At 40.7% G+C, this 27,871-nt stretch overlaps 1 protein-coding gene across 1 annotated transcript in view; it reads left to right on the top strand.

Annotated features, from left to right (window-relative positions):
* Positions 1–1,774: 1,774 nt before the first annotated feature.
* Positions 1,775–27,871, top strand: part of USP24 (ubiquitin specific peptidase 24) — a 61,812-nt gene continuing 35,715 nt past the window's right edge. The window contains exons 1-16 of the mRNA XM_068198844.1: positions 1,775–2,261; positions 14,268–14,433; positions 15,418–15,485; positions 16,948–17,091; positions 17,592–17,714; positions 18,577–18,612; positions 19,191–19,256; positions 20,764–20,829; positions 21,667–21,741; positions 22,465–22,623; positions 23,708–23,822; positions 24,352–24,455; positions 25,603–25,710; positions 26,182–26,277; positions 26,378–26,539; positions 27,754–27,798. Coding sequence (XP_068054945.1) covers positions 1,962–2,261; positions 14,268–14,433; positions 15,418–15,485; positions 16,948–17,091; positions 17,592–17,714; positions 18,577–18,612; positions 19,191–19,256; positions 20,764–20,829; positions 21,667–21,741; positions 22,465–22,623; positions 23,708–23,822; positions 24,352–24,455; positions 25,603–25,710; positions 26,182–26,277; positions 26,378–26,539; positions 27,754–27,798 — 1,833 coding nt within the window. The 5' untranslated portion in view covers positions 1,775–1,961. The remainder of the gene's footprint in view (positions 2,262–14,267; positions 14,434–15,417; positions 15,486–16,947; positions 17,092–17,591; positions 17,715–18,576; positions 18,613–19,190; positions 19,257–20,763; positions 20,830–21,666; positions 21,742–22,464; positions 22,624–23,707; positions 23,823–24,351; positions 24,456–25,602; positions 25,711–26,181; positions 26,278–26,377; positions 26,540–27,753; positions 27,799–27,871) is intronic.

Raw genomic sequence — 27,871 nt, 5'->3', positions numbered from 1 at the left:
TGGAGATCAGCCTGAATAAAAGACTTTCCTAAGATCCAGAAGGTAAAGATGAGAGTCATATGCACATTATCTTCATTCCACTGAATATCAGCTCAGAGAAAAAAAAAAATCAGAGGGGATTGAGCAAGGAAAAAGACCTGTGATTACTTTTCAGGAAAGTAAATAAGGAAAATGAGATCACTGGTGCCATACTGCAATCTGGAAATTAATCCAAAATCTGCCAGCCCAACAGACTGATCTATCAGTTTGTCTCTTTCAAAGACCAACACCAAGCTGTGAAAGATCATGTTCGAGACCTAAATACTGCTTGTGTCCCCTACAATTGAAACTTTCCTTTATGCTGAATGTGATTTGTATCTGAGACATCAGATGAGGGTTTCTGGATTCCTAACCCCAGCGTCAGTCACTTAATACAAAATAGTTTGCCTGAAAACATGAGCCTCCAAAACCAAATGTTTATATGCAGATACCAGCACTGATCTTGACAAATCTTTTATCTGTTTCCTCCTCCCTCCTCTTCTCTGGACATAGAAAACACATTGTTAGAATGAGGTAATAAATTTAGCCTGGGTGAGTGCCAGGAGATCCAGATCTGCTGACTTCTGTGTAGTACAAGAGCTCATCAAGTGTGTTTAAGGAATATATACAACTTTCTGTTTTGGGCACTAGAATTTTTATTTTCCTGATTGTACTCTGCTTCATTGTGTATATACAGAATGGTTTGGGTTGGAAAGTACTTTAAAGATCGTCTAGATCCAACCCCTGCCACGGGCAGAGACACCTTCCACTGTCCCAGGTTGCTTCAAGCCCCGTCCAGCCTGGCCTGGGACACTTCCAGGGATCCAGGGGTAGCCACAACTTCTCTGAGCAATCCCGTGCCAGCGCCTCACCACCCTCACAGGGCTGAATTTCCTCCTAATACCATATACTTAAAGAATGTAATTCCAGTAACTCCACGATGCCCTCCCGGGAGCCAAAGCATCCTCCCAGCACTCCCACTCCACTCCCACCCGTCCCTCCGCGGGCAGGAGCTGTCGCCAGGGGCCGGGGGCTCGCTGGGCAGTGGAACCGAGCCCATTCCCTCAGCCAAGGGCACAGGTGTCCCCGCCAGCCCCGCCGCTCGCTCCCGCCTTCAAACTCCCCCCGGCTGCGCTTTGCCGCCCCTCCGGGCCCGTCGTGCTCCGCCGTGACCGCACCGTGCCCCACCGGCACCTGCCCATCGACAGGAGCCGTAATTACCGGCGGCACCGGCGGCACCACGGCAGCGGCAGCGCCGGGAGGCCGGGCCCGCTAGCCTATCCCGGGCTGCCCACCCCCGACACCCCATCCCCTGAAGCCCAACCCCGGCAGTCCGTGAGACACCGCCAGGTCCCGGCGCCGGTCCCCGCCCTGATCCCGACCGCGGCCCCGGTGCCCGTCCCCATCGCCATCTCGGGTCCTAACCCTAGTCCACATCCTCGGCCCAGTCCCCATTCCCGGTCCCGATCCCGGTCCACATCGTCGTCCCGGTCCCCATCTCCGCTCCCGTTCCCATCCCGGTCTCGGTCCCAGTTCCCGGTCCTCGTCCCCGCTCCCCTCAGGACACCGCCCGCCCTCACGCGCCCCCTCAGCCACGCCCCCTTCCCACGCCGGTCCATTCATCCCCCAGCCTCCACCGTCACGTGACGCGGGCCCGGCGGGCGCTCCCCGGCCGCGGCTTCGCAGCCGCTTCCGGGCCGGGGGCGGGGCCGGGGCGGGCACGGGGGGCGGGGCGAGGCGGCCGCCGCGGCGGCGGCGGCGGGAGGGGAGCGGCGCTCCCGGCAACATGGCGGCGCGCGGGGCGGGCAGCGCCTGAGCCCGGCGCCTCTCGGTCCGCGGGGGTTCCCCCCCGGCCCCGGCCTCCTCTTCTTCCTTCTCCTCCTCCTCCTCCTCCTTCTTCTCCTTCTTCTCCTCCTGCCCCTGCCCCGCTCCCCGGCGCGGCCATGGAGAGCGAGGAGGAGCAGCACATGACCACGCTGCTCTGCATGGGCTTCTCGGACGCGGCCGCCATCCGCAAGGCCCTGCGCCTGGCCAAGAACGACATCAACGAGGCCGTGGCGCTGCTCACCAACGAGCGGCCCGGCCTCCACTACGGCGGCTACGAGCCCATGGAGAGCGGGCAGGGCCCGCCGGGCGGGCACGGCTCCCCCGCCGGCGGGCAGGGCCCCCGCGACGGGGACGGCGGAGGCGGCGGGGGCGGCTTTGACCCGCCGCCCGCCTACCACGAAGTGGTGGAGACCGAGGTGAGCTGCGGGCGGGCGGTCCCGGGGCCGTGGGAGCCACCCGCAGCCTCCCCGCTGCCGGGGCCCGCGGGCGGGGGTCGGCCCGGGCGTGGGGCCGGCGGGAGGTGCCCGGGGACCCTCCGCCACTCCCCGGGCCGGGGGCTCCTCATCCTCCCGCATTCCCCGCCTGCCGCCCGCCCGGCGCGCTCCCGGCCCGTTCCTTGCCATCGCTGCAAGGTGAAGCGCACCCAGGGTTTTCCTTGGCATTTCAGGAATGTGTGGCTACCGTAGGGCTCTGCTTTTCGCTCCCCCTCTTGTGCCTTCTTGCATAATCCCGGTGACTAAGGGCTGTCTGTTTTTTTTAAACTGTTTGCACAATGTGAAGGAAAGCGCAGTGTGGGTATGACTTTACGTACAGTTTTATTTGGGTAAGCTGAGTGTAAGTTCTGAAATAGGAACCCAGTGAGGTCAAATGTTTTTCAGAACAGGGCTTTAACTCATGACTTAGGACTGTGATATAAAATAAAACTGAAGTAGATAGAAGTGCTGGAGAATGTCAGCCTTTCCCAGGTTCTTTCCCTCCTCCTTGTTTGTCTTTCTCTCTCTTCCATCCTCTTCCAGAACTCTGAACCCTTCAGCCAGCAGATACACTCAGGGTGCTCTCCTTGCTGTCTGGAACAGTCTTGTAGTGCTTTCCTGTAAAAGCCTTCTCCTCCTCCTGGTCTTTTTCCCAAAACTTCACAGAGCGCTCATAAGAAAAGAGGCAATTAGTAGTGTCCACACTGTGGGACTCATGGGGGTGAGAACAGCAGAAAGCCCCTCTGTGTGATACCAAAGGGCCACCTTGCGCAGTGTCTGTCTCAAGAAGTGGTCAAGAGCAGATGCTTAAGCTCATGAATAAAACCAGGGAACCTCGTGCCCCCTCCCAGGCTCCAGCAAAGAGTATCCCGAGGGTTTTCTGTGCCAGAAAAGTGCTCCCTTTCTGTGAATGCATGTGTATGTGTCCATAAATAAATTCATGCAGAATCCACGGGCGTATCTGGTACGTAACTACACTTGCACGGATCATCCGTATCCGTAGCCTCGGCGTATTGACGTCCAGCCTTGCGGAATAAAGATAGGTGATCCTGCTCACTGAATTAACTGGGTTAGATCCTGAGCTGCTCTAAGCTGCTGATGTGTGCTTGTGGAGTAAGGTGATCCGTGGGATGGCACGTGTGCAGAAACTGAGCCATTCCTTAACTTCCCTGACCCAAGCGCCGGGGAACTGGTTTGCAACCTTTCCTGTGAAGGATTGAGAGTGAATGAGAGTTCTTGTTGGCATTTGGGTTGGATGTAGTTAGAGCTGGGACAGTCTGGCTTGTCAGTGTGACATTTCAAGTGAAGCTGTCAGTGTAAACTTCAGAGAAGCACTTTTTTCCCTGCTCTTGTTCCCGTTACAAATGGCACTTTGACAAGTCTCAGAGGATTCTCCCACCTCCCTTTATTTCATCCTGTATTTCTGATCAAATTTACTCACGATTTATAATAGTTTCCTTTGCCACTCACGTTCTTGTTTGCTCTGACTTCTGTTCTTTTTAACCCACAGGAGGGAAGTCAAAACATTTCAATGTAGGTAAATCACTGCACAAGAGCAGGCATTTCAGAAGGATTGAGGTGCCTTGCTACATGAAATTTTATATAAATTCATGCCTCAATTTAGTATTTGGATTCATTTGCATGTGAGCATCTGTCAGCTCCTGCATGTATATGCAAAACAGTATTTTTGTAATAAAAGAGTTACATCTATAAAAGTCCTGAGACTAGAATTGTTGCCTGTGCATATTTGTCTAACACTGCAGTACAATTTAACAGCTTTTGATGTACATTTTATGAAAGGGGGAAAGTGATTTATGGGCAGTTCTTGGGTTTTTTTAATTCATCAGCTGTAATCTAACATTACATTTAATAAGCTACAGCTATTCTTTAAGTGGTTAATCAGTAATTAATCAGGTTAATCAGTAGTTTTCCGTTCAGCAGAAGCTTATGGCATATGAAGCTGTACAGAAAGCTATTGCAGAAGCAGCTATATTATTCATTGTAGTCATACACATTATGGTGAAACATATTGTACCCCATGCTGTCTTGTGGTAATTCAGATGTTATTTCTGGTTTTCTTCCTCTCAGTATAATTTCTCTTTCTAACAGCTCTTCAAGTGTGTATTCTTCCTTCTCTTCATAATACCAGTTTTAACTTTTATTCAGTGGGGAGGAAGTGGTGTGTTAGATTTTTGGATTTTATATATCAGCAACAGGAGATAAATAAAAGATAAATCACAGGAGAAGAATTCTTAGAAATTTCCCCCAAGTAAAATGTTCCAATCTAATGCTTCATGAACAAAAGTTAGGATTAGATGTTATAATTTAAAAATAACAAGAATGCTTCAGTCATTCTTCAAAATGCGTATAACAGGTCTGTACTTTGAATTTACGTGCTTTTTTTGGCTGAGCACACTTTAGCATGCATATAAGAATAGGTCTATGAATGATTAAACACTTTACATTTTTCCTAATCAGTAATGAATCCATTATGTTTGCATATGCTTATTTGGTCTCTATTACATAATGTTAGAATCTGTTCAGCATTCATGTGGATCAAAGAAAGGCTTGTCTAGTGGTTTTCTTTGAGAGGAGCACAGCAACCAGATACATATCATACTAGTTAAAACATGTTTTCTTTAGATAAGATTTTAAAAATCAGAGTGAATTTTTCTTCAGTGGTCCAGGCTGCTGGTCTTCAGGGCTGTGGCAAAGTGTTAAAAGAAGCCTGAATTTGGAGTAACTGGCCCAGAAGCAAGATATCTGCTGTGAGCTGGCTCGACATATGCCCTTTGCTTTCTTTCTCTATGAGGCTTGAGGTGAAGGTGTGCGTAAATTTCAATTTCATTAGGTTAAAACTTCAGTTTCAGCAGACTGGTGTTTCCCAGTTGCTTCAGTTTCATTTTAATAGCTGTGGTGTGCCTTTGGCATTGATGCTGGTAGCATGACCACACTTAACTCATCAAAAGGAAAAGGCCAGACAAACTTGGAAATGCAAAGGGGGCTTCAGTTCATTTGTGCAGTCTTCCTGAAACCACGGGAGGTTCACCTTGAGGTTTACAGCTGCTTGGAAGTTACACCCTTTGTAGCTCCAAACCACACTGATAGACTGAGGTCACCTGCTTTTCCAAGAGGTGACTTTGTGTGTTTGACATAGCTTCTGTGTTTATGTCTGTTGACAGAAGTAAATCTTGCAATTTGGCAAGAATGTGGGGTTTCTGTGTTTATTCCTTAGGCAACATGCAGATTGTCACAGTGTGATTCTGTGCTGAGGGAGGCGGGTGAAGGATGCTATGCTCATCTCTTCAACTGACTGACAGATAAGCTGCTTTATGAACTGCTGCTGAATCCTTATAATTTAAGACAAGACTATAAATGAGTGTGATGACAACGTCTGTCAGTGTGTCCATGAATTGCCACAAGTGCCACAATTGATGGCTTTAATGAGTTTGAGAGGAATGGGGTGGAAAAGAGGAGGCTAAACAAATGTGGGGATTGTGACTAGAGGACTTGAAATTGTGGGGAGGGACAGGTAAAAATATTAAGCATATACCAATGGTTTGTATAACCTTCAGTAAAACAACCTTAATTTGCTTTTAAAACAGCTTCTGAGAGCTGTTTTACTATGACCTTTTAGCTAAATTGTGATGAACAGATTATATTACCCCTGGGCTATTCCTGTCCCCTTCAGCATGTGCTCTTTTGATTTATGTTTTTTTAGTTGAACTGGATCAAAAGCTCATACATGCCAGATTTTACTAGGTAAGGTTTATTATAAAACTTGTCCAAGATTGCTTTTGAGGTGCTGTTTGACTGCAAGAGAAGGGATTTTGTGAAAAAAACAGGCCGGTGACCATAGTGAGTCCCGGTGCCAGGAACATTCTCACTAGTCATGCTGCAGAACTGTGGTGTTCAAACCCTACCTCTCCTCATTATTAAAGCTCAAGACTGAAAGCAGTTCTGCCACAGATGTGCTTTAGCTTTTAATGTGTAAAATGAGGATAATGGGGTGTGCTTTATTAGGAGAACCATGGACGTGAGGCTTGTGAAGTTCTTTGATCTTTGAATGGAAGGAGCTGTATTTATTTAAAGACAAAGAAGGTATTTAGCCTTCAAGCAAATTAGATGGATTTCATGCTACAATTCTGCACATTTAAAGTCAGTCTCCTCTCTTGTAAGTAGCCTTGAGCTTTGCAAAAGTGAGTATTTCTTGCATTCTCATGTGGAAGTTTTACAGTGTGGCTTGTCTACGAATTGGCCTTGTAAAACAATTAAGCAATCAAATAAAGCTCTGTGGTGGATTCTGGCATCGAGTCCCTGGCTGGATGCCATCAGAATGTCAAGTGGAATTAGTATTTTAGCACTCTTGGTTTTCAGCATCACTGTTTTCAAAAATGAGTGGCCCTGGTGTGGAACCTCTTTCTATGTTCTGATTCCATTAACACTTCCTTGAAAGCATTTGAAAGAAAATACTCGGGGTTTCATTCTTGATATAACACAGACTAATAGGGATGCTACATGAAGTTAGGGAAGTGGGGGTGATACTGAGAGATGCAGCTGGTTAATTTTAAATGTAAGCTTTGTTTTGAATAACTCACAAAGTCATTATCATGTAATGTGATCGTTAGAGTAATTGCTGGATTGAGAGGAGCACTCTGTAATTACTGGTTCATTGGTGAAGGTGATGCCTGCAGGGTCAGTGAAGGTGGGAGACAGCTCTGTACAGCCAAATTCTCAGCTGGGCAGGAAGTGTTTCTGGTATAATGTCCTCTGGAAGCATTTTTTGGTCATCTTCCCAGTTTACAGTGCTATTCTGTGGCAGCTGTTTAATAAGGAAGTGAAATACTAAGGAAGAATGAGAATAAAAACAAATTACCCAGTGTTAGAAGTTAATTCCAGCAAATCATTTGGATTGCTTTTGGATTAAGGAACAGTAGCTCTTTGTATGAGGAGGGCAAAGAGGAAGTGCATGTTTCTTTTGTAAGCTTTTATTTTGAAAAAAACACTTATTTGTGCTGCTGAAGGAATAGCCTTTGGCATATATGTTTCTGGGGCCAAATTAAAAATTAATTTTAAAAGCCAGTGTTCCCAGTGTTTCTTGCCACTTGATCTTACTGCCACTACAACAGTTCTGACCTTTCTGATGCCCAGCAGAATGATCTTGAGAGGCATTTAAAGATTTTTTTCTTATTAGTTAGTCACAATTTTGGAAATATGCACTGTCAAAATCAGCTGCTTTATCAGTTCTGGTTTCTGTCTCACTATGCATCAGTAGAACAGAAGTATAGATGAGTGTTTAGCAGCATTACTGAATTAATTTTCCTTTCCAGACCCTGACCTTTGGTCACTAAAATGTTACAGTAAATACTTTAGGCAGTGGCTCTGCAGCACTTCTCTATTAATTCCTGGTGTTTTGTCAAAGGAGGATACAAGTATTGACTTAATTTTAAGTACTGAAATGTTAAGCGTTTGTGATTCATTGTTTTATTGTTTTTAAGCACAGTGTTTATCTGATCTCACACTAAGTTATTCTGAGTTATTTGGAACAAGCATGAGGTTTTGTGCTTATGAAAACTCAAGTGTTGGGAGGAATAATGGTGTTGACTCTGAGTCTGGCTGTTTGTAGTTACACTAATGGAGTGGGTTTTTAAATATATCCACAGACAATAGTGAAAACACATGGAAGATAAGTGTTTTCCTTGGTTCCTTATGAATGGCATTCCTAACAGTGCTTTCCATGACCTCTCCCTCACCTACAACTTATCAGACTTCAGAATACATTGCCAAAAGTGATTGCAGTGAATCTCTGCCTCAGATTCCGATGAATACTGTGGTAATAGCAGTATAAAAGGGCAAAGAAGCTCCTTGTATTTTGGAAGTTAAATGGAGGTTTTAATTCAAGTGCTGTTTTTACAGAGCCTTGGTTGTTTTGTTTTACTGTGATGCTCAGGACTATGTTTGTCTTTGAACAAGCAGGCAAGTACATCAGGGGGTATTGCCTGGTAACATCACACCATCACCCTGGAAATCAGGGAGAGAGTGCAAGCCATGTTTTCAGAAACGCTGATTTAATTCTCATCTTTGCTGAATTTATTTTAATTTTTCAAATTCATATTGTGTTCTTATTCCCAATCTTACACAGTTCTTGGTTGTGAGAGATGGGGGGCAGAGGGAAGGTGCAGCCATAGGGTTTTTGTGGTTATAATTTGTTACAATCCTTTACAGCTACTCAGGGTTCAGTCTAAACATGCATCCTTGATGGTGTCCTAGTGCAACTCTCAGTTAATGTCAGTGTCTAAAACCTTCTGTGAGAAAGTTCACTAAATAAATTGGGTTTTTCTATGATGGGATGAGAGTCCAGATCAACTTCGGTTAGGCAGAGTCTGTAAAAGAGGATTTCTTCTCCTGTAGTAGTAGATTAGTGTCATACTTTTATATTGGCATGACAAAATAGTAGAATTTTTTTCTTGTGACATGACTGTATTTGTTTGCGTAAAGTAGTCCACAGTAGAAATTTTAAGAGCTTCATTTCTATGAGAAAAGAACAAAACAAAACATCTGTGTATCTCACCAAAAAGCTTATGTTCTCTTAGCAGAACATAAACAACAAAAAACATTCCTGTCTGTTGCTGCACTTAAAATTTTTGCATCCAAATATGTTTCTCTGGATGAAAATTCAAGGGTGAGGTGCTGTATCTGTTTAGGACTTAAAACAGTTTAAAGCTGTGACAGTACTTTGCAAGTGAATGTCTGTTTGTCAGTAAAACATTCAGGAAATCACAGTGAGTTTTCTTATTGTCAGATAAGAAACATAATGTAGAAATTCCATACATGACACCGTTTTTTGAGTCTTACTAATACTGACATATTCACAGGAGGATTCCAAGCTTGCTTTTAGCAATGTGGGTCCAATGGATTCAATCTGAGTGCAGACACAGGCAGCTAGGAAATAACTCTCCAATTTTGTTCCCACATCTGCCATTCAACAAGAGATAAAAGTTCTTTAACCATCTGGAATACCAGTTTATAAAAAGCAAACAGGTTACAGGTATGAAAATGTGACCATTTTTTTAAACAATCAATACCTTGTTCTTAGTGTTTATGTGTAAGTGCAAGGTGGTAGCTTTGAGGTATTTGAAAGGTTTTGAATTCTTCCACTTGTGTTTGAGTTCTAGGTAACAGAATATCCCCCTTTTAGGAGTTAATTTACAGAAAAAAAGATTTGACATCCGGGTGTGAAACTAAGAAGTGCTTTAATCAATAGTCTGGCAGGTGGAGGGAGGCAGGTCATGACTTCAGGATTCATAGCTTCTCCCACATATTGATGGGCACAGTACATCAGAACAGAGAAATGCTCTGTTTTTATGGGTGTTTGATGTATTCCTCTCCCCTTGCCTCCACCTGAGCATTGCAGTGCTCTGCAAACACTTGTGAGTAGTACAGCAGTGCTGTGGAGAGGGCAGCATCCCTGCTGACACTTGGCAGCTGGAAAAGCTGTAGCATTGGAAAATTGATTTCTTTATGTTGACTATGTCTGTGATAAAAACTGAAAGGTGGACCTAAATTTTTTGTCAGCTAGTTCTGGCTTTATGCATTTTTTTTCGTTACTGCTTTTCAGAGCAGTTAAACTTTGTCCTGTTTGTAGGTACATACTAACAAGGTTTTGTGGTTGTGGTTTTTTTTTTGTTTATTAACAATGCAATGAAACTTCAAAAATCCATTTTCTTGGCTATAAAATGATGGTTATTTTGTGAAAATGACTTATTAGAGAGGCATGAGGTGGAGGTAGCTGCTTGGTCTGCTGGTGTCTTAGAAAGTCTGATCCTGTTGCTCGTTGAAAGAAACAAGACTTTGGGGTTTTGTTTCCTAAGTTATATTGGATTCAAGAGCACATAATGTGATTTAGTTATGGTGAATAGTTTCTGTTGGTAGCCTCTTATGAAAATCAAATTAACTAATTTAAATTATGATTTGACTGTAATTTCATTACTAAGGCTGCCAATTAGAATCAAAACAAGTCTTAAACTCCTTGTTATTTTATGTAAAGTGACTGGTATGGGAACTGTCAGTGGCTTTAGTTAAACAGTGTTTGATGAGTTAATTAGCTGAATACTGCATGAATACATTTTGAAGCTTTAAACTGTGACCTTTTGGCAATTGAAGTTAAGTCATATATCACTTTTTGTGCTAGTCTTTGTTCTGTGTTACTTTTCAGTAGAAGGTTTTATGCTACAGATTTAAGCAACACTTTATTGATCAGATGTTGAACAATTTTTGTTTATTCAGCCTTGCAAGCAAATTTAGGAGGTGCCAGGTCGACAGAGAGGGAATCTTAAATCAGTGCTTGAGCCTGTTCCTGTGAGGGTATTTCTCCTGGGAGCCTGTGTGTGTGTTTAGCCATAACTGCATTTTCACACCTTGAAAATAAGCCAGAAGAGTCAAGACTGTTAGAACGAAGGGATCTTCAGGGCTTTTGTGCAGTAAGAGATATATCAGAAGGCATGGAAAACCATATTAAAGGTTTGTCAGCAAAAGTTTGTTGGTCTCACTATTTCAGCTGCAGAAATATTCACAGATTTCTGATGTGCACCATGACTTCCTACTGCAGAAAAGAGTGATTGTAACAGCCTTTTAGACAGTTTATGTTTGGATGACCTATTGGTTACCAGGAATAAGGTTGGTTTTTTTTTTTTTTTTTGCTATTCTATGGAAGAACATCTGTACCAATCCTTACCATGTTGGGGGCCAGTCTAAATCTGTTCAGCCAGAATTGCAGAGTCCTGATACAGATCATCATCAACTGGCAGACAGCATTCTGAAGTCACCTATTTGAGGGGAGGAAGATAGCTCTTTATATATATTTATAAACAAGCAAACAAACCCCCTGTAATGCCCCAAAGCCAAGACTGAGAAAATCACTTTTTGGGAGGCTGACATGGTCCTGTATCCTATTTACTTTCGCATATACCATAATTTTTCTTCAGAATCTTGTATTTCCTCCATGGACCTTTGTCAGTCGAGTTTGCAGTGACAGTTCCTGAGCTTCTCAGTTACAGAGCATTAATTGTAGATACGTGTTCAGGGCTGTGTTGCATTTGTGAATGTCAGCAGAGAAGTGAATTCTCCAGGCTGTGTTGGAGCGTGAGATTGTGTGCAGATCTCCAGCCAGCATAAGATGATGCAAGAACTGAGCTGATGTTTCACCTTGCTGCAGCAGCTGCTGGTAATAAATCCCTCACTTTAAAGAGCAGTGCCCAAATTGATTTAAAAATTGGGTGGTGAACAGTTCGGGTTTTTTCATGTGCAGAAAGACGCTAATTATGAAAGAGCAGCAGTAAGTCTTTAAAGAGACTGTTTCTTGTAGTGGATTTGGTTTAAGAAACACAACTCATTCTGCACTAATATAATGTGAACATAGCTGTAATCTCCCAGAAATGCAGAGTGTTAAATTTATTAATGGCTTGCAGGGGAGTTTGGGTTGTAAAATGCCTGGGTGTGTGTTTGAGACTGTCACAGGTTTCACAGTAGCTGTGAAGCTATGTGGATGTGGTGTGTTCTAAAATTAATAAATGAACTTGATACTTTCTGCACATGGTTTTAGTAGCAGAGCACTGTCAAGCAAGAAGCCTCATTGCCTCTGATTCCTGGAAAGCGCCAAAAGCATGCTCCTTCAATGCAAATAATTCCCATTACTATTAGGGCAATATTCCAAATACCACACTCATTTTTTGTGAAAAACCATCTTTTCACTGCACTGTTGGTAGACTCAATCTAGCAATAGTCCAGATGTGTTCTAAGCATAATTTAGGATAATGTGGGAGCTGAATGTACAGTGAAGAACATGTATTATTTCACTTTGCATATGAATTTCTGTGTCACGGACCCTGGCAATCTCTTGTGTGGAAACAGGCAACTAATGAGCAGCATTGCTTGGATGCAGATGGGAAAGCAGAAGAAGTGGAGATTTTCTTCTACAGTTGAAGGTCTGCATTGCCATTCTGCACCTCTTTAGATACCAGTTGCTGTCGCAGCGTTCAGTTAATGTGGACACTCTTGCTCTCTTTCTGTAACATTTGTTGAGATGTTGCTTTCCTCGGCTACAAGTGGAGACTGAACTGTAGTCCTTAAATGCCCAGCAATTGGGTGTTTAAGTTATACTCAGTCTGTCTTATTTACTAAAAGTTCATTCCTGCTCTGTTACTGTGAGCACTTTCTTTATAACTGCACACTTGTTTTCTGTAGGAAATGGTTTTGTTTTCTGCATGGGTGTTCTTTACAGCAGCTTTATAATTAACAGTTTAATACCTAAAATATGCTTCTGAATTATTTCAGTGTCTTTTCATGTAGACCTTCAAACAACCCTTCTCCAAAACCTGAAGTATTTAAACAGGGTGTGATTTGCTAGATGGGAATTACATTAGCCTTCCATGCACAGTGCTGGATCAGGTGACCACAGTTTCTGAAGCTGATATTCAGGTCTGCTAAAGTATAACCTCCCATAAAGACAAACTGAGGACAAAGTGTTTAGAAGGGGATTGGAGAAAGGCAGTCCTTAATTTCCCAAACACCAATATGTTTTTTTCTAAGCAGTGTTCTGCTCCTATAAATTGTCCTGCTGCTCTGCAGAACAGTAGTAAGTCCAGCCTGCGTGCTGTCTGTGAACTTTAAAGGTTAAGCTCTGCACAATTGCTGTTCCCTTGGCTTAATAGTTTTGAACCATTATGAAAGTGAATTACACATTTACTTTTTTAAAACAGGTCTAATCCTACAAATAGCAAATGCAGTGCGAGCTGGAAGCACACTTGTGTGCATACATTGACTTTGTTCTTGGTATACCATCTCCTCCAGAGTTCAGTTCTTCCTTTTGGTTTATTCCTTTCTAGTTGTTCCATTCACTTTCCTGACACTGTCTGGTTTTTACTGTGGAATGTGTTTCCTGCTTGTCCTTTCTCCCTCCATGTCCCTGGCTTCTTTCTCAGTGGGATCTTGTTTCCATCACTGCTCTTGTTTTCCACTGTCTCTGACAGTGGCTCCTGCTCGCTGCCAGGCCTGATCCAGACATTCTGTCCTTTCTCCTGCTGGCTTTGCCTGCTGTTGTGGAGGCAGGGAAAGGTAGTCCTTGTGAACTCTTTGACACAGTGGGTACCTGGCATCTATGGGAGGTTAAAAAATAAACAAAAGAAAATAAATGAATAACTTGTCTACTCTTTCGTTGGTGCTGCTGGGGCAGTTACCTCATATGGCACTTAGCGGAGAGCAGGGGGTAATTCTGTGTCCTGTACACAGAAATAGCTGCTCTTTAGTGCCATGAGCAAGGAAACCTGTAAAGCTTAGCTGCAGTCACCTGCTTGCCTTTTTCCTCTTACCTTCCAGAATATTTGCCAGTAACTCATTGTGACTTCAAGAGAAGGATAATTACATTAACTTGTTGAACAACTATATTTGATGTAGGTTTTTCTTTAGATTATTAGTTAGTAAAAGAAAATCTTGATGTACTGAAACAGTATCCTGTATTTCTGGTGTGATGGGGTGCAATGAGCTTCCATTAGAGTAAACTATTCCCATATTGTACAGGAGTTGTTGAACAGAGAATTAATGTGCAGATCTATGGAGATCAAAATTTGTACTCTACAGTCTCCCAGGGACTGAAAATACTTATCATCACCTGGCTCTAGGATCTGATATGCAATGGAACAAGATGTGCAGCTTAAATAGGCAGTTAGTTAGCAATTAGTTATGTAAACATAGTAGTTATCACCTCCATGAAATATATCCAGGTATGTAATCCCTTCAATTCAAATTGAAATATTCAGTTCTACTTTGAAAAACACAAGCAGCCTCGGGGTTGAGAATTTGACATGCTTGTTACAAGCACAGCTGCCTTTTCTAAACCCTTTAATGTGTCTAGGAAACTGTTTTGCTTGAGCTTCTTTTTTTTTTCACCCGCAGAAAAATGATGAAAATGGGAATTGCTCTGGTGAAGGGATTGAGTTTCCAACAACCAACTTGTATGAGCTGGAGAGCAGAGTTTTGACAGATCACTGGTCCATACCTTACAAGAGGGAGGAGTCTCTAGGCAAGTGCCTAATTGCATCCACCTACCTGGCAAGATTGGGTAAGTTCCCTTTCACAATTACACAGATTATCTGTTCAGAGGGTGTCACAGACAGAATGTTGGGCAGTTGTGTCTTTCACTTTAATCTTGCTGCTGTTTACTTACACCCTGCCCAGCAATCACATCTCTAGGAAAGTGTTCAACAGAGAACTGTTCTACCCAATGCTGTAAAAACATCATTGATCTCTTTTCTTTCTCTCTAAAGTAATTTGTTTACTAAAGTTTTTTTGTTTTTTTTTTTTTCAAAAAGTGGCACACACGTTTCTTTATGTTCTAATAATTCTGGGAATTACATCTTTTCTGAGCTAAATTACTGACTTTTTTTTTTTCCTTGTGCTGGGTACTTTCCATTCATAAAAGCAAGCTGTCATCTCCATCCCTGCTGTACCATTCTTGTAGAAGTGGTTGCTTTTCCTTGGTGAAATGCTTATATTGCATTAGATCTGAATTTGACTCTTCTTATTCAGTACTTTGGCTGGGGTTAAGAGTGTTATGGAGGCACCACACACAACAACTGGTGTATAATGAGAGTACAAGATAGTTTTTCAGTGGTGCCTGATGACAGACTAAAGGAATGTTGTAATCTCTTGGAAGAATAGAAGTTGTTAAGTGGTTCTGGTTTGCTTCTCTGTTTCCAATCTGTGTTAAAAGTCTGTGCTTTAATTTGGTTTTGGAGGGAGGCTGTGAAGCATCAGTAATGTATGAATTGTAAACTCTGAAGTTTACAAGTTACTTATGGTGCTAATAATGCTTGAAAAACCTGTAAAAGGTATTGGGAAATTAATTCTTTGTTCTGAAAGGCAGGTTCTCTCAAGTCATGCTTTTTGTGGCTTAAAAAGCATTCTAGTTATGAAGGAACAGTAGCACATTTACTACTGCTAGTTTGGGTTGGTGTTCCCTCAAATTTGCAACAAGGTCTCTGAGGTCATCTTCAAAAGTAATTTTTTAAAAATACTATTAAAAAGCACTCTCTTTTCTGTAAAGGTCTTTCTGATTCTGATGAGAATTGCAAGAGGTTTATGGACAGATGCATGCCTGAAGCATTTAAAAAGGTAAGTAGGTACAGTAGGCCAGTTCAATGTTTCTTTGTGTTGTTCATGGTGGAAATAGTGTTTTGGATTCCAGACTTCAGGCAACTACTGAATGGGTTGTTAGATTAAAATCATACTCAAAATATTTTCCTAGATAAAAATCACAGAAATTTAAATTTAAATCATACAAGGTCCCAATTCTGTAACTCTGGCCAACTTCAGCACTTAGCTTTTTTTTTATTTTTATTTTTTTTCTCTTAATTGAAGAGCCCTGTAGTAATTACTAGAGCCCAAAGAAAGGTTTAGAGACCCTTGGATATGGCCACTGGTGGCAAGTTCACGGTCAGATTTCCATTAACTATACTTTCTGTTATTTCTTCAAAGGGTTGCTAAATTCTTTTAACAATCCATTTAGAGTTTTATCTTTCACCTCAGTTCTCAATGCCCTGTGTTTCTCTGGGCTGTTGTAAATTTGCTGTATAGAACTCCCCAAGCTAATTGACTTCCCACTATTCCATCCACTTTAGGTACTGCCTAAATTTCCTGCCCAGTATTTAGACCATAAGTATAAAAACATGTCCATACCCTTAAAAAAGTTGCTTTGTCCTAGTGTTAAAATACTGAGACTATAACTCCATTTAAGGAAGGCAGAAATTTAAGGCAAAAATTAATTTTCCATTTAATTATCAGAGTACTAATCTTACATAAAATAGTTTTATATCACTTGGTATTTTTTTGCATATGAAATAAACAATGTAGATTGTTCCTCCAGAAGGATAATCTGTAGAAATCTAAGTTCAGGACGTGCTGAATTACACTTTGCTGAGGTATTTACAAGAAACTCTATTAACGGTACAAAAAAGTGACTGTATTGAAACTATTAAGATTTTTATCTGCTTCTGTTCAGATACAGCAGAAATTAAATGAAATTTGCAGATGGCAGCCAAGTGTCCTTTATAAACAACCATGAAACCAGATTTAAAGAACATGTTTCAGTAGGTGGAAGCAGCATTAAATACCTCTTTCTCCTGGTACATGTGCTTTGTTTTCCAATAGTAGCTGCTCAAAAAGTGTGAATTGGTAAATGGTTGCCTCAGCTGAATCAGTGCAGCTTTATGGCTGCCTCTTTCAAGATTTAATAGATGTGTGTTCAATCTGCAAACAGATTCATTTCATATTAGCTGTTCTTTGCAAAGGTTACGATCTCTCCTAGTGCATGCAAATGGAAAACATTTTGATAGATCTTATTTTCTGTCATAAACTGTGATTTAAGGTGTTCTTCCACAAAATTACAAATTGAGTTAACTCTTAAGCCATTAGTGCAGAAAGAACAGCTGAAAAACACACCAGACAGTGATGAGTGCATTCCAAGGAAACATTTTTTCTGAAAAAACAATCTCAGGAGTTTGTCATTTTGTCCTTGTTTGTGTTGTGCTCAGACTTAAAAATTGCTTTTTTTTTTTTTTTTTAATTTCCTTGTTAGCTGTTGACATCCAGTGCTGTTCACAAGTGGGGAACTGAAATCCATGAAGGAATCTACAACATGCTCATGCTGCTGGTGGACCTGGTTGCAGAGAGAGTAAAACAAGATCCTATCCCCGTGGGCCTGCTTGGTGTGCTTACAATGGTATTTGACCCTCTGATGCAGTTTCTAATATCTGGGTATTTGGCATTTTGTATATATGCAGCTGATGCTTTTTCCAACTTTTTAAGTTGTAATTCATTATCTTAAAATCTGTAGCCATTACTTGCTGCAGATATTTTACATCCAGTTTGCAATTCAAAGGAGTGGGTGCTGTTCAAAACTTCTGAAAACTAGCAGTTTAAAAATATATCATTTTTGTCACTTTGCTGTTTATTTTTTAGAACTGATACTTTGAGTTCAGTTCTCTGTTTCATGGACCTCTGGCTCACATGGTTATTGGATATTGTCTGTACAGAATAAAGGCTTCAAAATGTTTTGTATGTTGAGAACTGAGAGGCAGGAGCAGGGGGCTTGTATTCAACTTTATTTTTTGCTAGATCTTTAACTGTCAGCCAGGAGAATGCTCAGCTGAAATGATTATCAAGATAAGTTTTGAAAGTGTCATAAGGCACCTATTCATTGCCATGGGCTTTTCTTTGAAGGCATTTAATCCTGACAATGAATATCATTTCAAGAATCGAATGAAGGTGTGCCAAAGAAACTGGGCAGAAGTCTTTGGGGAGGGGAACATGCATGCTGTCTCACCCATATCCACTTTTCAGAAGGTAAGCATGGCCATGCCCTAAAAACTAATTTTAGGATGGATGTCTTTGTCTCAGATAAGATTATTTGGTTAGTAGGTATTTGTAACACAAAGTTTAAACACATCACCAAGAATTACTGCAAATAGGTGTGTATGTTTGTCTGTAGACATTAATTTGTGCTCTCAAATTGTTACAATTCCCTGTTAGAGGCTGCATTTAGAAATGGGTGAACTTTCATGTCTAAAGTAGCACAACAATCTGTGTGTTGCTTTAGACATGAAGCACACAGTGTGTGGATCTCTGTATCTAAGGACTGACATCTGTGTGGTTGTTGAGTGTGAAATGACCAGGATAACTCCAAGTTCTGGTAGAGAATTCAGGCTTTTCTGACAGCCAAGGATAAAATATCTTCAACTCAAACTGGCAACGAGGCAGTTTTTGGGGTTTGCACTGTCTTGTCACAGTTGTTCCAGATGGGTGGGTCCAAAACAGCATCACGATTTCTCCATCAGGAAACAAGTTTGTGGCCATAGAAAGAAAATGCTACATCCACTGCTTTGGGAAAGTAATGTTCCACACTGCTACAGTGCTATAAATACAGTTGCTTGTGAGTCAGCAGCCACAATGTGATCTGTTGCCACAGCACATGGGAAGTGATGTCAGGCAGAGTCGAAAACAGGATGATGCTCACGAGAGCCAACCGGAGCTCCAGCTACACTAAATACAGGAGCTGTTACAATCATTGTTTCATTTGTGTAATAGTGCATCCATTTGAGCTGTGGGTCAGTGGGCTGCACGTGTCTGTTCAAATGTCTGTTTCAGAAGACAAATGTTCAGCATTGATGTTGCAGCTGCTAATTTGTTTCTATTCTTACTGTTCAAGGAACCTCATGGGTGGCTGGTGGATCTGGTAAACAGGGTAGGTAAATGTAAACTAGAATTGTTGTTCGTCACTTGAATTCATTGGTCTTCGGAGATAATTTCTTCTCCCCTCCCTCACCTTGCCCTGACTTGTTTTTTCACTCCTCACTTTTCTGACAACCATAAAAAAAATTAGTTTGAGATTTTAATCCTGCCTTGTAAAGTATAGCTTGTTGAGTTGCTGCCTTCTCCCTTGAGCACCTTTACCCTAACGTGGTATCTATGACTAGGGGAATTTGAAAGCCCAGCTGAGGCTGCAATCAAAGGTCCCCCAAGTAAAAGTGCCACTCCAGGCAGCTGTTGCTGTATGTGGCCTGCCTTTCTTCCCTCTGTCCATTTTTACTCAAGACAGAGTTTCTATCTTGATGCTTAGCCTGCTACTGTGTATAATTGCATTGCATTTCCCAGTGTGCCCCTGCATTCCCATGAAAATATAAAGCTTTGTTTGGATGGATGTTCCATGGTGAAGGACACTTGTTGGCATCTCAGGAATTGTCAGTGGAGTATTTTCTATAATCTCTTATTTAAAAGATAAATACTGTAGTTCACTGGGTAATACTGATTATTTTATTTCAGTTTGCAGAGTTGGGTGGATTTTCAGCAATTCAGTCCAAACTCAATTCTGAAGATATTGAACTTGGGGTAAGTCCATCTTCTGTCATGAGACTTCTCCCTTTCCATTTTACCCTTCCTGTAGAACCAGCAGTGTCCCTTTTGGCAGTGCTTTTACCTTTTCTTTGGTACCAGAGCAACACTCCCACAGAGCCCTGGAGAAGTGCTGTCAGGCTGGAGGTCATATGAGGTTGTACATAAGAATCCTGACTGAAGAGCAATTAAGACTTCACAGAGAAGAGGAGAAATTAGTGTACCTTTCTGCTAGCATTCAGCCTTCTGGTTAGACATCAATCAAAGTAGTTTTGTTGTATGTTCACCAGTATGTCCCTGGTTTTCGGTTTACTGCACCCATAGCTGCATTTAGCTGCAAGTGAATTGACTTCTGTCATTTATTATAGAAATCACTGTTTAAGGAAAAAAATCCTTAGGAAGACAGACAGTGTCTAATCCTAAACAACTTTTCAGGAGCAGTGTCTTAAAACTGACTGGTTCAACAGAGCTAAGCTATTTTTGGTGATAAAGTCTAACTTGGTTAGTTTTAGCTTCCTAACCTATATTCAGAAGACTTTCAATTCTTTCAAGCTTTGGAGAATGAGGAGGCTAAAGGAAAACTATGTCATCTGGAACCTTGTCCCCCAGTAGAAAATCAGTCTGCTTTCAGTGACATGCCACTTGGAGGGAATTCAACTTCTTTTCTTGGGGTATTGATATTTTCTGCTTTATATAGAGATAGGTTCATATGTGAACTTGACAGAAGAATAAGGAAAACCTTGATTTACATGCCAGTTCTGTAATAAAAACTTTGACTTGACTTTGTTTAATGATTAATAACTGCTTGCTTAGGAAGGAAATCTGGGTCAGCGTCACTTATTTTGGGCCTTGGATTGCACTGCTGCACACTCACTTCCACAAGTCTTGATCCAATGTGAAAAGAAACTGATTTTGATATTATTTATTGTCAAACAAATGCTTTTATACATTTAATTTCTTGACGATAGATACCACTTTAAAATCATGCATTGAAGAGATCTTGACATGTATATGACACATTTACAAAAGCTTTCTCCCACGTATTGCTTTGGGAAAGAAATTTGCCATATGGCTTTAACCTTAAATTTTGCATTCACACTTCTGATTGCTGTAGAGAGCAAGCAAAATGTGATATGTTCCTTTCCGTCTGTTTATTTCTGTGACTGAAACAGGATCTGTCAGAGAACACTGAACAGAGTGATGAGAGGACCAAGATTAGTGAAAACTGGGAAGGCATTTTTTATTTCAGACAAAAATATATAACACATACGGTATGCCATATATAATATATAGTACATACTCTACTGTATGCCATAGAGTAAATCTTTCTTAAACCATGTGTTGTTGTAAAGGACTTGCACACCAGAAACAATCATTGCAAGTGACTGGAAACACATAATAGAAGTGATATTTGTTGACCTTCATTTGCTTTTTAAGCTATGGATTGCTAACTATGAAAAGACTCCTTAAATATGCACCTAAATACTTGCTCTCTTTCTTTCAGGCAATCTCTGCATTAGTTCAACCATTTGGAGTTTGTGCAGAGTATCTTAACTCTTCTGTAGTACAGGTAAAATGTCTTTGTTATGACTTGTAAGAGGACTGAAAATTAATTTCCAACTGTGTTGGTGTGAAACTGGTGACTAATTTGAAAAGCCTTCATAGCTCACGTTGCAGAAAGTACAAGAACCATTTTGAGCATGCTGAGGTGATGAGTAAAGGGCTCAGACAATGTTCAGATTCATTTTCCAAGCAATCATCTGTAGTCATGTATCTACATCTGCAGCAGTGAGAAGCTTTACCACTGCTATTTGTAAGCTTCAGCAGTAGAAACCACGTGGGGAAAGAATCCAGCCTGAAGGATGAATTTTGCTTTTAGTTTAACTTTCTGGCTGTGATCAAGGACATGGATATGAGAGTTTACACTGCAAAAATTGTGGCACAGGAGAAAAATTCGCCAGGATCTTCTCGTATCTGCAAATGTACTCCAGGCTTCACTCCTGCCCTCACCGCCAAAAACTGATCACTTAAGTGACTGAAAAACTTTATTTGAAGAGGAGGTAGTTTAGAAGCCCCTGGGAGTAAGAGAAGCACATGCACCTAATAACTGATGTGTTTTTAGAGGGCAGTTTGTCTCTTTTTGCAAACCTGCATTTTGCAAACCTGCATTTCAGACCACTGTTTACAGACCAAACAGTGGTCTGAAATGGGACTCTAATTTTTTTTTATTTTCCTGGACACAACTACCAGGATAGCTTTGTCTTTGGTGTAGGTGTTACTTTATCTCTAAGGTAGTGGTGAGCTTTCAGCTAAGTATTTCCTTTTGCTGCAGTCACGTCTTTCGAGTAATGCAATTGATTTCAGGAAACATTAAAATGATTGTCATGCCTTTTCTCACGTTCTTTAGCCCATGCTGGATCCAGTCATTCATAAAATGATTAAATATGTACAGAATGTAGAAGAGAAGGACTTGAAAGACAAGGTAATGTTTTACATATTAAATATTTAGGAAGAATTTCCTGCGTGTCTTGGAAGTGCTGTCAGTGTAAATTAGAACAATAGCTTTCTTCTCACTGGCAAGAATACAGCTTGTTCTGGATTCTGATTGAATGACATAATGAAAATGCATTTATCCAATTCCATTCAATTCCCTTTTCAGTAAATATCTGGTTTATGATTATTTTTAAAATATTTTGCCGCTGTTGCTATCAAATTTTTGGTTTTGTTAGGCCCCTTGTGTAGCATGCTGAATGCTCATTTCTTTGACTCAGATATTTACTGACATTCAGTCTGTTAAATTCATATAACTGTTGCATTAGCTGTTTGCTTCTGAGAATTTGGTAGTAAACTGTCTATGTAACTTGTGGCTACTTCCTGCATTACCCGGAATTTGGCATTCAGTTCCATTAAATTGTGTTGACTTTTTACTTAGTTATAAATTGTTAATTTTAAACAAGAAAGTATTCGTAGGTTGTTGAACCAAAGGAGAGCAATTTACCAAATCTGAAGCTCTAACCAAAGCTTTCATTATCTTAAAATTCCTACTGTACAAGTAATACTTTCAGATGTACCAGGTACTGTGTTTTGATTAACCAGTTTGTTGGGTCGCTAAACCTACTCTTTGTAAATCACTGACATCTGTAGCAGAATAGCAAAAATACCAATGCCTCTGTTTGTCCCTTTTCTGTTGTTTTGTTTCAAACAGAGACTGGTGAGTATCCCTGAGCTCTTGTCTGGGATCAAACTGCTGTGTATGCGCTTCCAGCCTGACCTGGTCACTGCGGTCGATGACTTGCGGCTGGACATTCTGCTGCGCATGTTGAAATCCCCCCACTTCAGTGCAAAAATGAATTCCCTCAAAGAAGTAGGTTGGCTTTTTCTCTGTCTGTGTGTGTGCATGAGAGCATGTGTTTAGGTAGGATGGGTTGTTAATAAGCCACTGAAACCATTGCCTTAAAAAAAAGAGATGGCGCAACATCTCCTTGCAAGCTATGTTGCCTTAGCAAAAGCTCAGTTCAAAATAAACACCAAAACAAGTTAATATAACAGGAGTTGTTTATAGCATTAGGAGCCACTGCAAGGCTTCCCAGTTAGACACAGTTTGAGAAGTGCACTATTCTAAGAAATGCAATTTTAGGTTGATTTATAAGCAGTGATCTGTGCTATTCATTGAATATTCACACTGGGATAATCCTGAGCATCCTGAGGTATATCCCATTTTTCTCCTTTCACTGAGAGGAAACAGGAAAAAAACCAAATGGGACTTAAAATCTATATTGATGTCTCAGTCCACTCATATCAGGTCATTGCACTACATAATTGTAGTATTTTATATTGTATTTTTTATTACAGTTGTATGTGGACAATGTAGTGTTTCAGAATTCATCTTTGCTGCTTTTTTCCTTCTCTATTTATGAGAATATTGAGATGTTAAACCTCAATGCTGTTTGATTCTTAATCATAAGTGCTATGTATCCTTGGTGAATTTATAAAAGTGCAGCTTTTGAAGATGTTAGCAGAAATGTGCTTTTTCTCCCTCGAGTGAGGAGCCTGTATCAGTTCAGTACTGGATTAAAAGTAGGACACTGATTTTGAGTGTAACAAGCAGAAGCCTGAGATAACCTACTTCTGGCATATCTGTAGAAAGATACCTGGCCAGCTTTTTTATGTCAGACTGAGAATAAGATTCTTCTGCATCAGAGACTGATGACATGGTGTTTCTGGTTAGGAATTTGCCTTTTAAAGGCTTATTAAAAAACAAAAAAATGTAGAAAACCAACACCCTGCAAAAAACAAACAACCCAAAAAATCCCAAACCCCTTCTGTACTCAAAGTATTTCAGGATTCACACTAAAGCTTCATCATGAGCCTTTTTGAATAAATTTCACTCTGTGTGTGTGATGCAGGTGGGAATTTTTTGTTAAAATCTTACGTTTTGCAATTTTTAGGTAACGAAATTAATAGAAGACAGCACTGTGTCCAAGTCAGTGAAGAATGCAATAGACACAGACCGACTGCTGAACTGGCTCGTGGAGAATTCAGTCCTGTCAATTGCTCTGGAAGGTAAGAACTCTCCCAAAGCCTTTTGGCACATGCTTTGAATGACTTAAATTAGAAAATCTCATCTCTCCCTTTCAACAGACTTTAATGAGCACTATTAACCAAAGAGTTCAAGGCTTTTGTTGTCTCCAAAATAAAGTAAAATCCTGCAAATTCTGTGAACTATCATCTAGTCCTCTGTTTGACAACTGTGCAGTTGTCTTCTGCTGTGCAGATGTCTTCTCTGTTGGGGTTTTTTACTCATAGTTTGTATATTGTTGGCCTCTAAAAAAGAGAGAAAATAGGTGTTTTTCTCCTCAAGTAGTAATATTCAGTAGGTGTGCTATCAGATGTGTGAAGCAAAAGAAAAATAAAAATAGAAACAGCCTTGTTCTTTTTCTTTGTACTGATATTTGTCTGTAACAGTAAAGAAAGCTCTTCCAAATGAAGACAGCTTTGTTCTCTTTTAAAATAATTAGTTCTTTTATATAAATTTAATGTATCTAATACTGTTTGAAATGTTTTCATTGAGTTGCCTTTCTTTGTTTCACAGGTAATATAGACCAAGCACAATACTGTGATCGTATAAAGGGAATTATTGAACTACTGGGCAGCAAATTATCTTTAGATGAGCTTACTAAAATTTGGAGAATTCAGGTAAGCAATCAAGACTAGGCAGGTGCTTTTAGACTGTCTTGCAAACAAACATTCAAATTAAGGGATTTTTTTAAAAACAAGCTATACGTCTCTATTGCAATGTGGAGGTGTTGAAATTTTAACAGCATAATTAATGCAAAGACTTCCTTCTACTTCTTCCTTTACCATGTAAAATCAATTGTTCTGGCAAATTTTTGTATCACAGCTGCTAAATCCTGTGATGAATTTCAGTTCTTTGCAACAAGTGTTAAGGGACTGCAAAAGTATTTGACTTGGCATAAGAGGTTGTCAGCCTGAAACAGGTGACAGGAATATTTGTCTAGACCAAACTAGAATATTAATGGTTGTGGCTGGAGGTATGGATTTAAAGTCAGAGTGTGACTTTAAAAAGAGTGGGCTCCATCTGTATGAATTCAAATTTACCTTCCTATACAGACATATAATTGACTGACAAATCATCTTTTGGCCTTCACTTTAAGGATATTCAGCTTATTACTGTGTGGGGAGGGTGGTTTGAGTGTTTATGTAAGTGACACATGGAAACTTTGACAAGAAACTAATCTTTCACTGCAGGAAATGGTTTTCTTCTCTGTGCAAATGTTGATATTTTAGAGTAAACTCATTGAACACTGTCAGCTCTGCAGTTTGTGTGGCATGGTAGCGAGTCTTTAATGCTTAGCAAAGTTGAAATGTGATTCTAGCTCCCTCATTTTTATTCTTTAATAAAAAGCAATACTTCCTCCCCCTCTCTGGCTGTTGTTACCATGGTGCTCCCATCCGTGTGGGAGGAGATTTTGTATTGCTCATTTTTGAGTAAAGCCTGGAAGAGTTTCAAAGATTCAGCACCTCACACGTGAACCTCACCAAGCAATAGAAAAGGTGATGTTTGTACTGCTGCCACTGCAGCAGCTTGAACCTGCTGAAATGACGGCAGACTTGTAGTTTGCTGCTTTAGAATTATTTCCAAAGACTTCTCAGCCAGGGAAATAAGGAGCACAGACAGTTTACCCAGAACTTGTGTTTCTACCATGTCAAAAGCTGCTATTCTCACTCATTAGTGTGAGTAGTAGGATAATGCTTATATGAAGGTTTTTGTCTGGCTTGTTAGGGTTGAAGACCTACCTTCTTCTGTTTTCCTCCTTTTCAGTCAGGACAGTCCTCCACTGTGATTGAGAACATACACACCATTATTGCTGCAGCTGCTGTGAAGTTTAGCTCTGATCAGCTCAATCATTTATTTGTTCTAATCCAAAAGGTAAGTTTTCACATGAATTTACATTCCTTAGGAAGAGAATTGGTGAGATGTACTTGTGCATCCAGCCTACTGAAAGGCAAGTACCTTGAATACATTTGTATTTTCTATATAAATGTAAAATTTGCTATTAAAAAAACACTTTTACTACTAACTTTGATGTTAATCCAGAAGCCTAATCTGCTACTATATTGCTAATTGGCTTGGCTTTTAAGTACATTGGGTAGCCAGTCCTAAGGGACTTAAAATAAAATTTTATTATTATATTTAATCCCTAATGGTATTTGAAAAAGAGTTGAGCAAATTAGTGCTGTAACTCCCAGCAACAGAAATAAGGAAATACTTATGGTGGAAACATACTTGTTTGTATTTTGATTTTCCTGCAGTAAAGTGATTGTGGATTATATTTTTGTGTACCCTTGAGATGTAACAGCCTGACAGAAGTCCTATAACATTGATTTCTTTGCTGTCCAGAGCTGGGAGACAGAGAATGACCGAGTGAGGCAGAAGCTGCTGAGCCTCATTGGGCGCATTGGCCGAGAAGCACGAGTGGAAACAACCACTGGCAAGGCAAGTGGATGGTTTTCCTTGGATTTTTGATTTATTAAATGTAGAGTTGCTAGCCTCTGTACTTCCTAGGTCCTGACTATCCTTGCCCTTCTTCCTCCAGGTTCTAGAGGTACTTTGGGAGCTGGCTCATCTTCCAACGTTACCGTGTAGTCTTATCCAGCAGGCCTTGGAGGAACACCTGACAATCCTCAGTGATGCTTATGCAGTGAAAGAGGCAATCAAAAGGAGCTACATCATCAAATGCATAGAGGATATTAAGAGGGTTGGTTTATTATTTTATCTTTTCCAAAATGAAATCTTATCTAGCCTCGATGTTGCCCTTTTCTTTCAAGATGCACAAATTGTGTGTCCCATCTGTAAGTTCTTACCTTGGGGAGTCCTCGAGAGGGGTAGGCTTTGTGTGAGCCACTTTGTTGATCATGAGACTCATAGTAAGTCTCTTGCCTTTGTTTTAAGCAAATTTTCAGCACAAGGAGTGATCAGTTTATGGGAAACTACCAGGATGGGCCCAAGGTTAGAATTTGCAAATGGAACCACTGTAAAGGTATGTCAGTATTTTAACTGTCCCTTTCATGTGAAAGCCTAGATTAGTTTATTTTGAGTAAAGCATGTGTTCTGGCATGACCGTTAAGTCTCAAAATGCAAATCACTATTTCAGTTGTAGTAGTTTTGTATTTTAGTTAAATACTTTTTTCCTGTAACATAAAGAAGCCATTCCAAAAGCTGCCTGTACTGTTTCCTGGTAGCAGCAGAGATGTGCATGGCTTAAAAGACTGTATATATTCTCTCCTGCACTATTCACATAGCAGGCAGTTTTTCTTCAGGCCTGCAGGAATGCTCCTGTCTTCCTTTTTTCAGCCTGTAGTATGCTGTAAATAAAGAAAAACGCTTGTACTTTTTTTGTTAATTTCTTTAATGATAAATTAGGTTTTGTCTGTGTTGCAGCATCTGTAGAGGATTTTAGATGTTTAGGAGGTATAGTATGTTGATTCTTGATACTGATCACACTTCTGTGTGTGTGTTCATGAACATGAATTTCAAATCTTGGGTTCTCAATGTCTGTAAAAGTTGTAGTTTTTTTTTCTTTTGGATCTTCTCTTATGCTTTCTTAACATCATTCCTTTTAATTATATTCTGGCAAGGGCTTTTACATAGGTGCTGCAGTGGGAAACACTAATAAAAGCTGTAATTGTAAACTAGAAGGGATTGGGGTAAGCATACAGCAGACTTGTAAAATACGTAGTGTTCTTATTTCCCTTCATTAGGGAAATGAAGACATAAACTGGGAGGGAATGTAATGTCAAGGCAGCTTTCTCAAATTTGTGAGGGAGTGTTCAGTGGACAGCTCTGTTATGGTTAGGTTCCTTCAACCTCTCTGAGTGTGTAGGTGGTTTTGGGTGTTGTCAGTATTTAAACTAGACATCACTTCTCTGAACAAGCAACCTCAGTACTGGTCTGTGTGGTCAAACTTTACAGAAAATGAAGCCTCCCAGAAAAGTGATGAGCAGTTCTAAAAATGAGGTAGGAGGGTTATTCTTTGTAGGATCTCTTTCAAAATGCAGCTTAAGTATCCTTTGCTTCCTATCAGGGAGCT

This window comes from Anomalospiza imberbis, chromosome 9, assembly GCF_031753505.1.
Source record: "Anomalospiza imberbis isolate Cuckoo-Finch-1a 21T00152 chromosome 9, ASM3175350v1, whole genome shotgun sequence".
Lineage (NCBI taxonomy): Eukaryota > Metazoa > Chordata > Aves > Passeriformes > Viduidae > Anomalospiza > Anomalospiza imberbis.
This window is presented reverse-complemented; position numbering and strand designations above follow the sequence as displayed.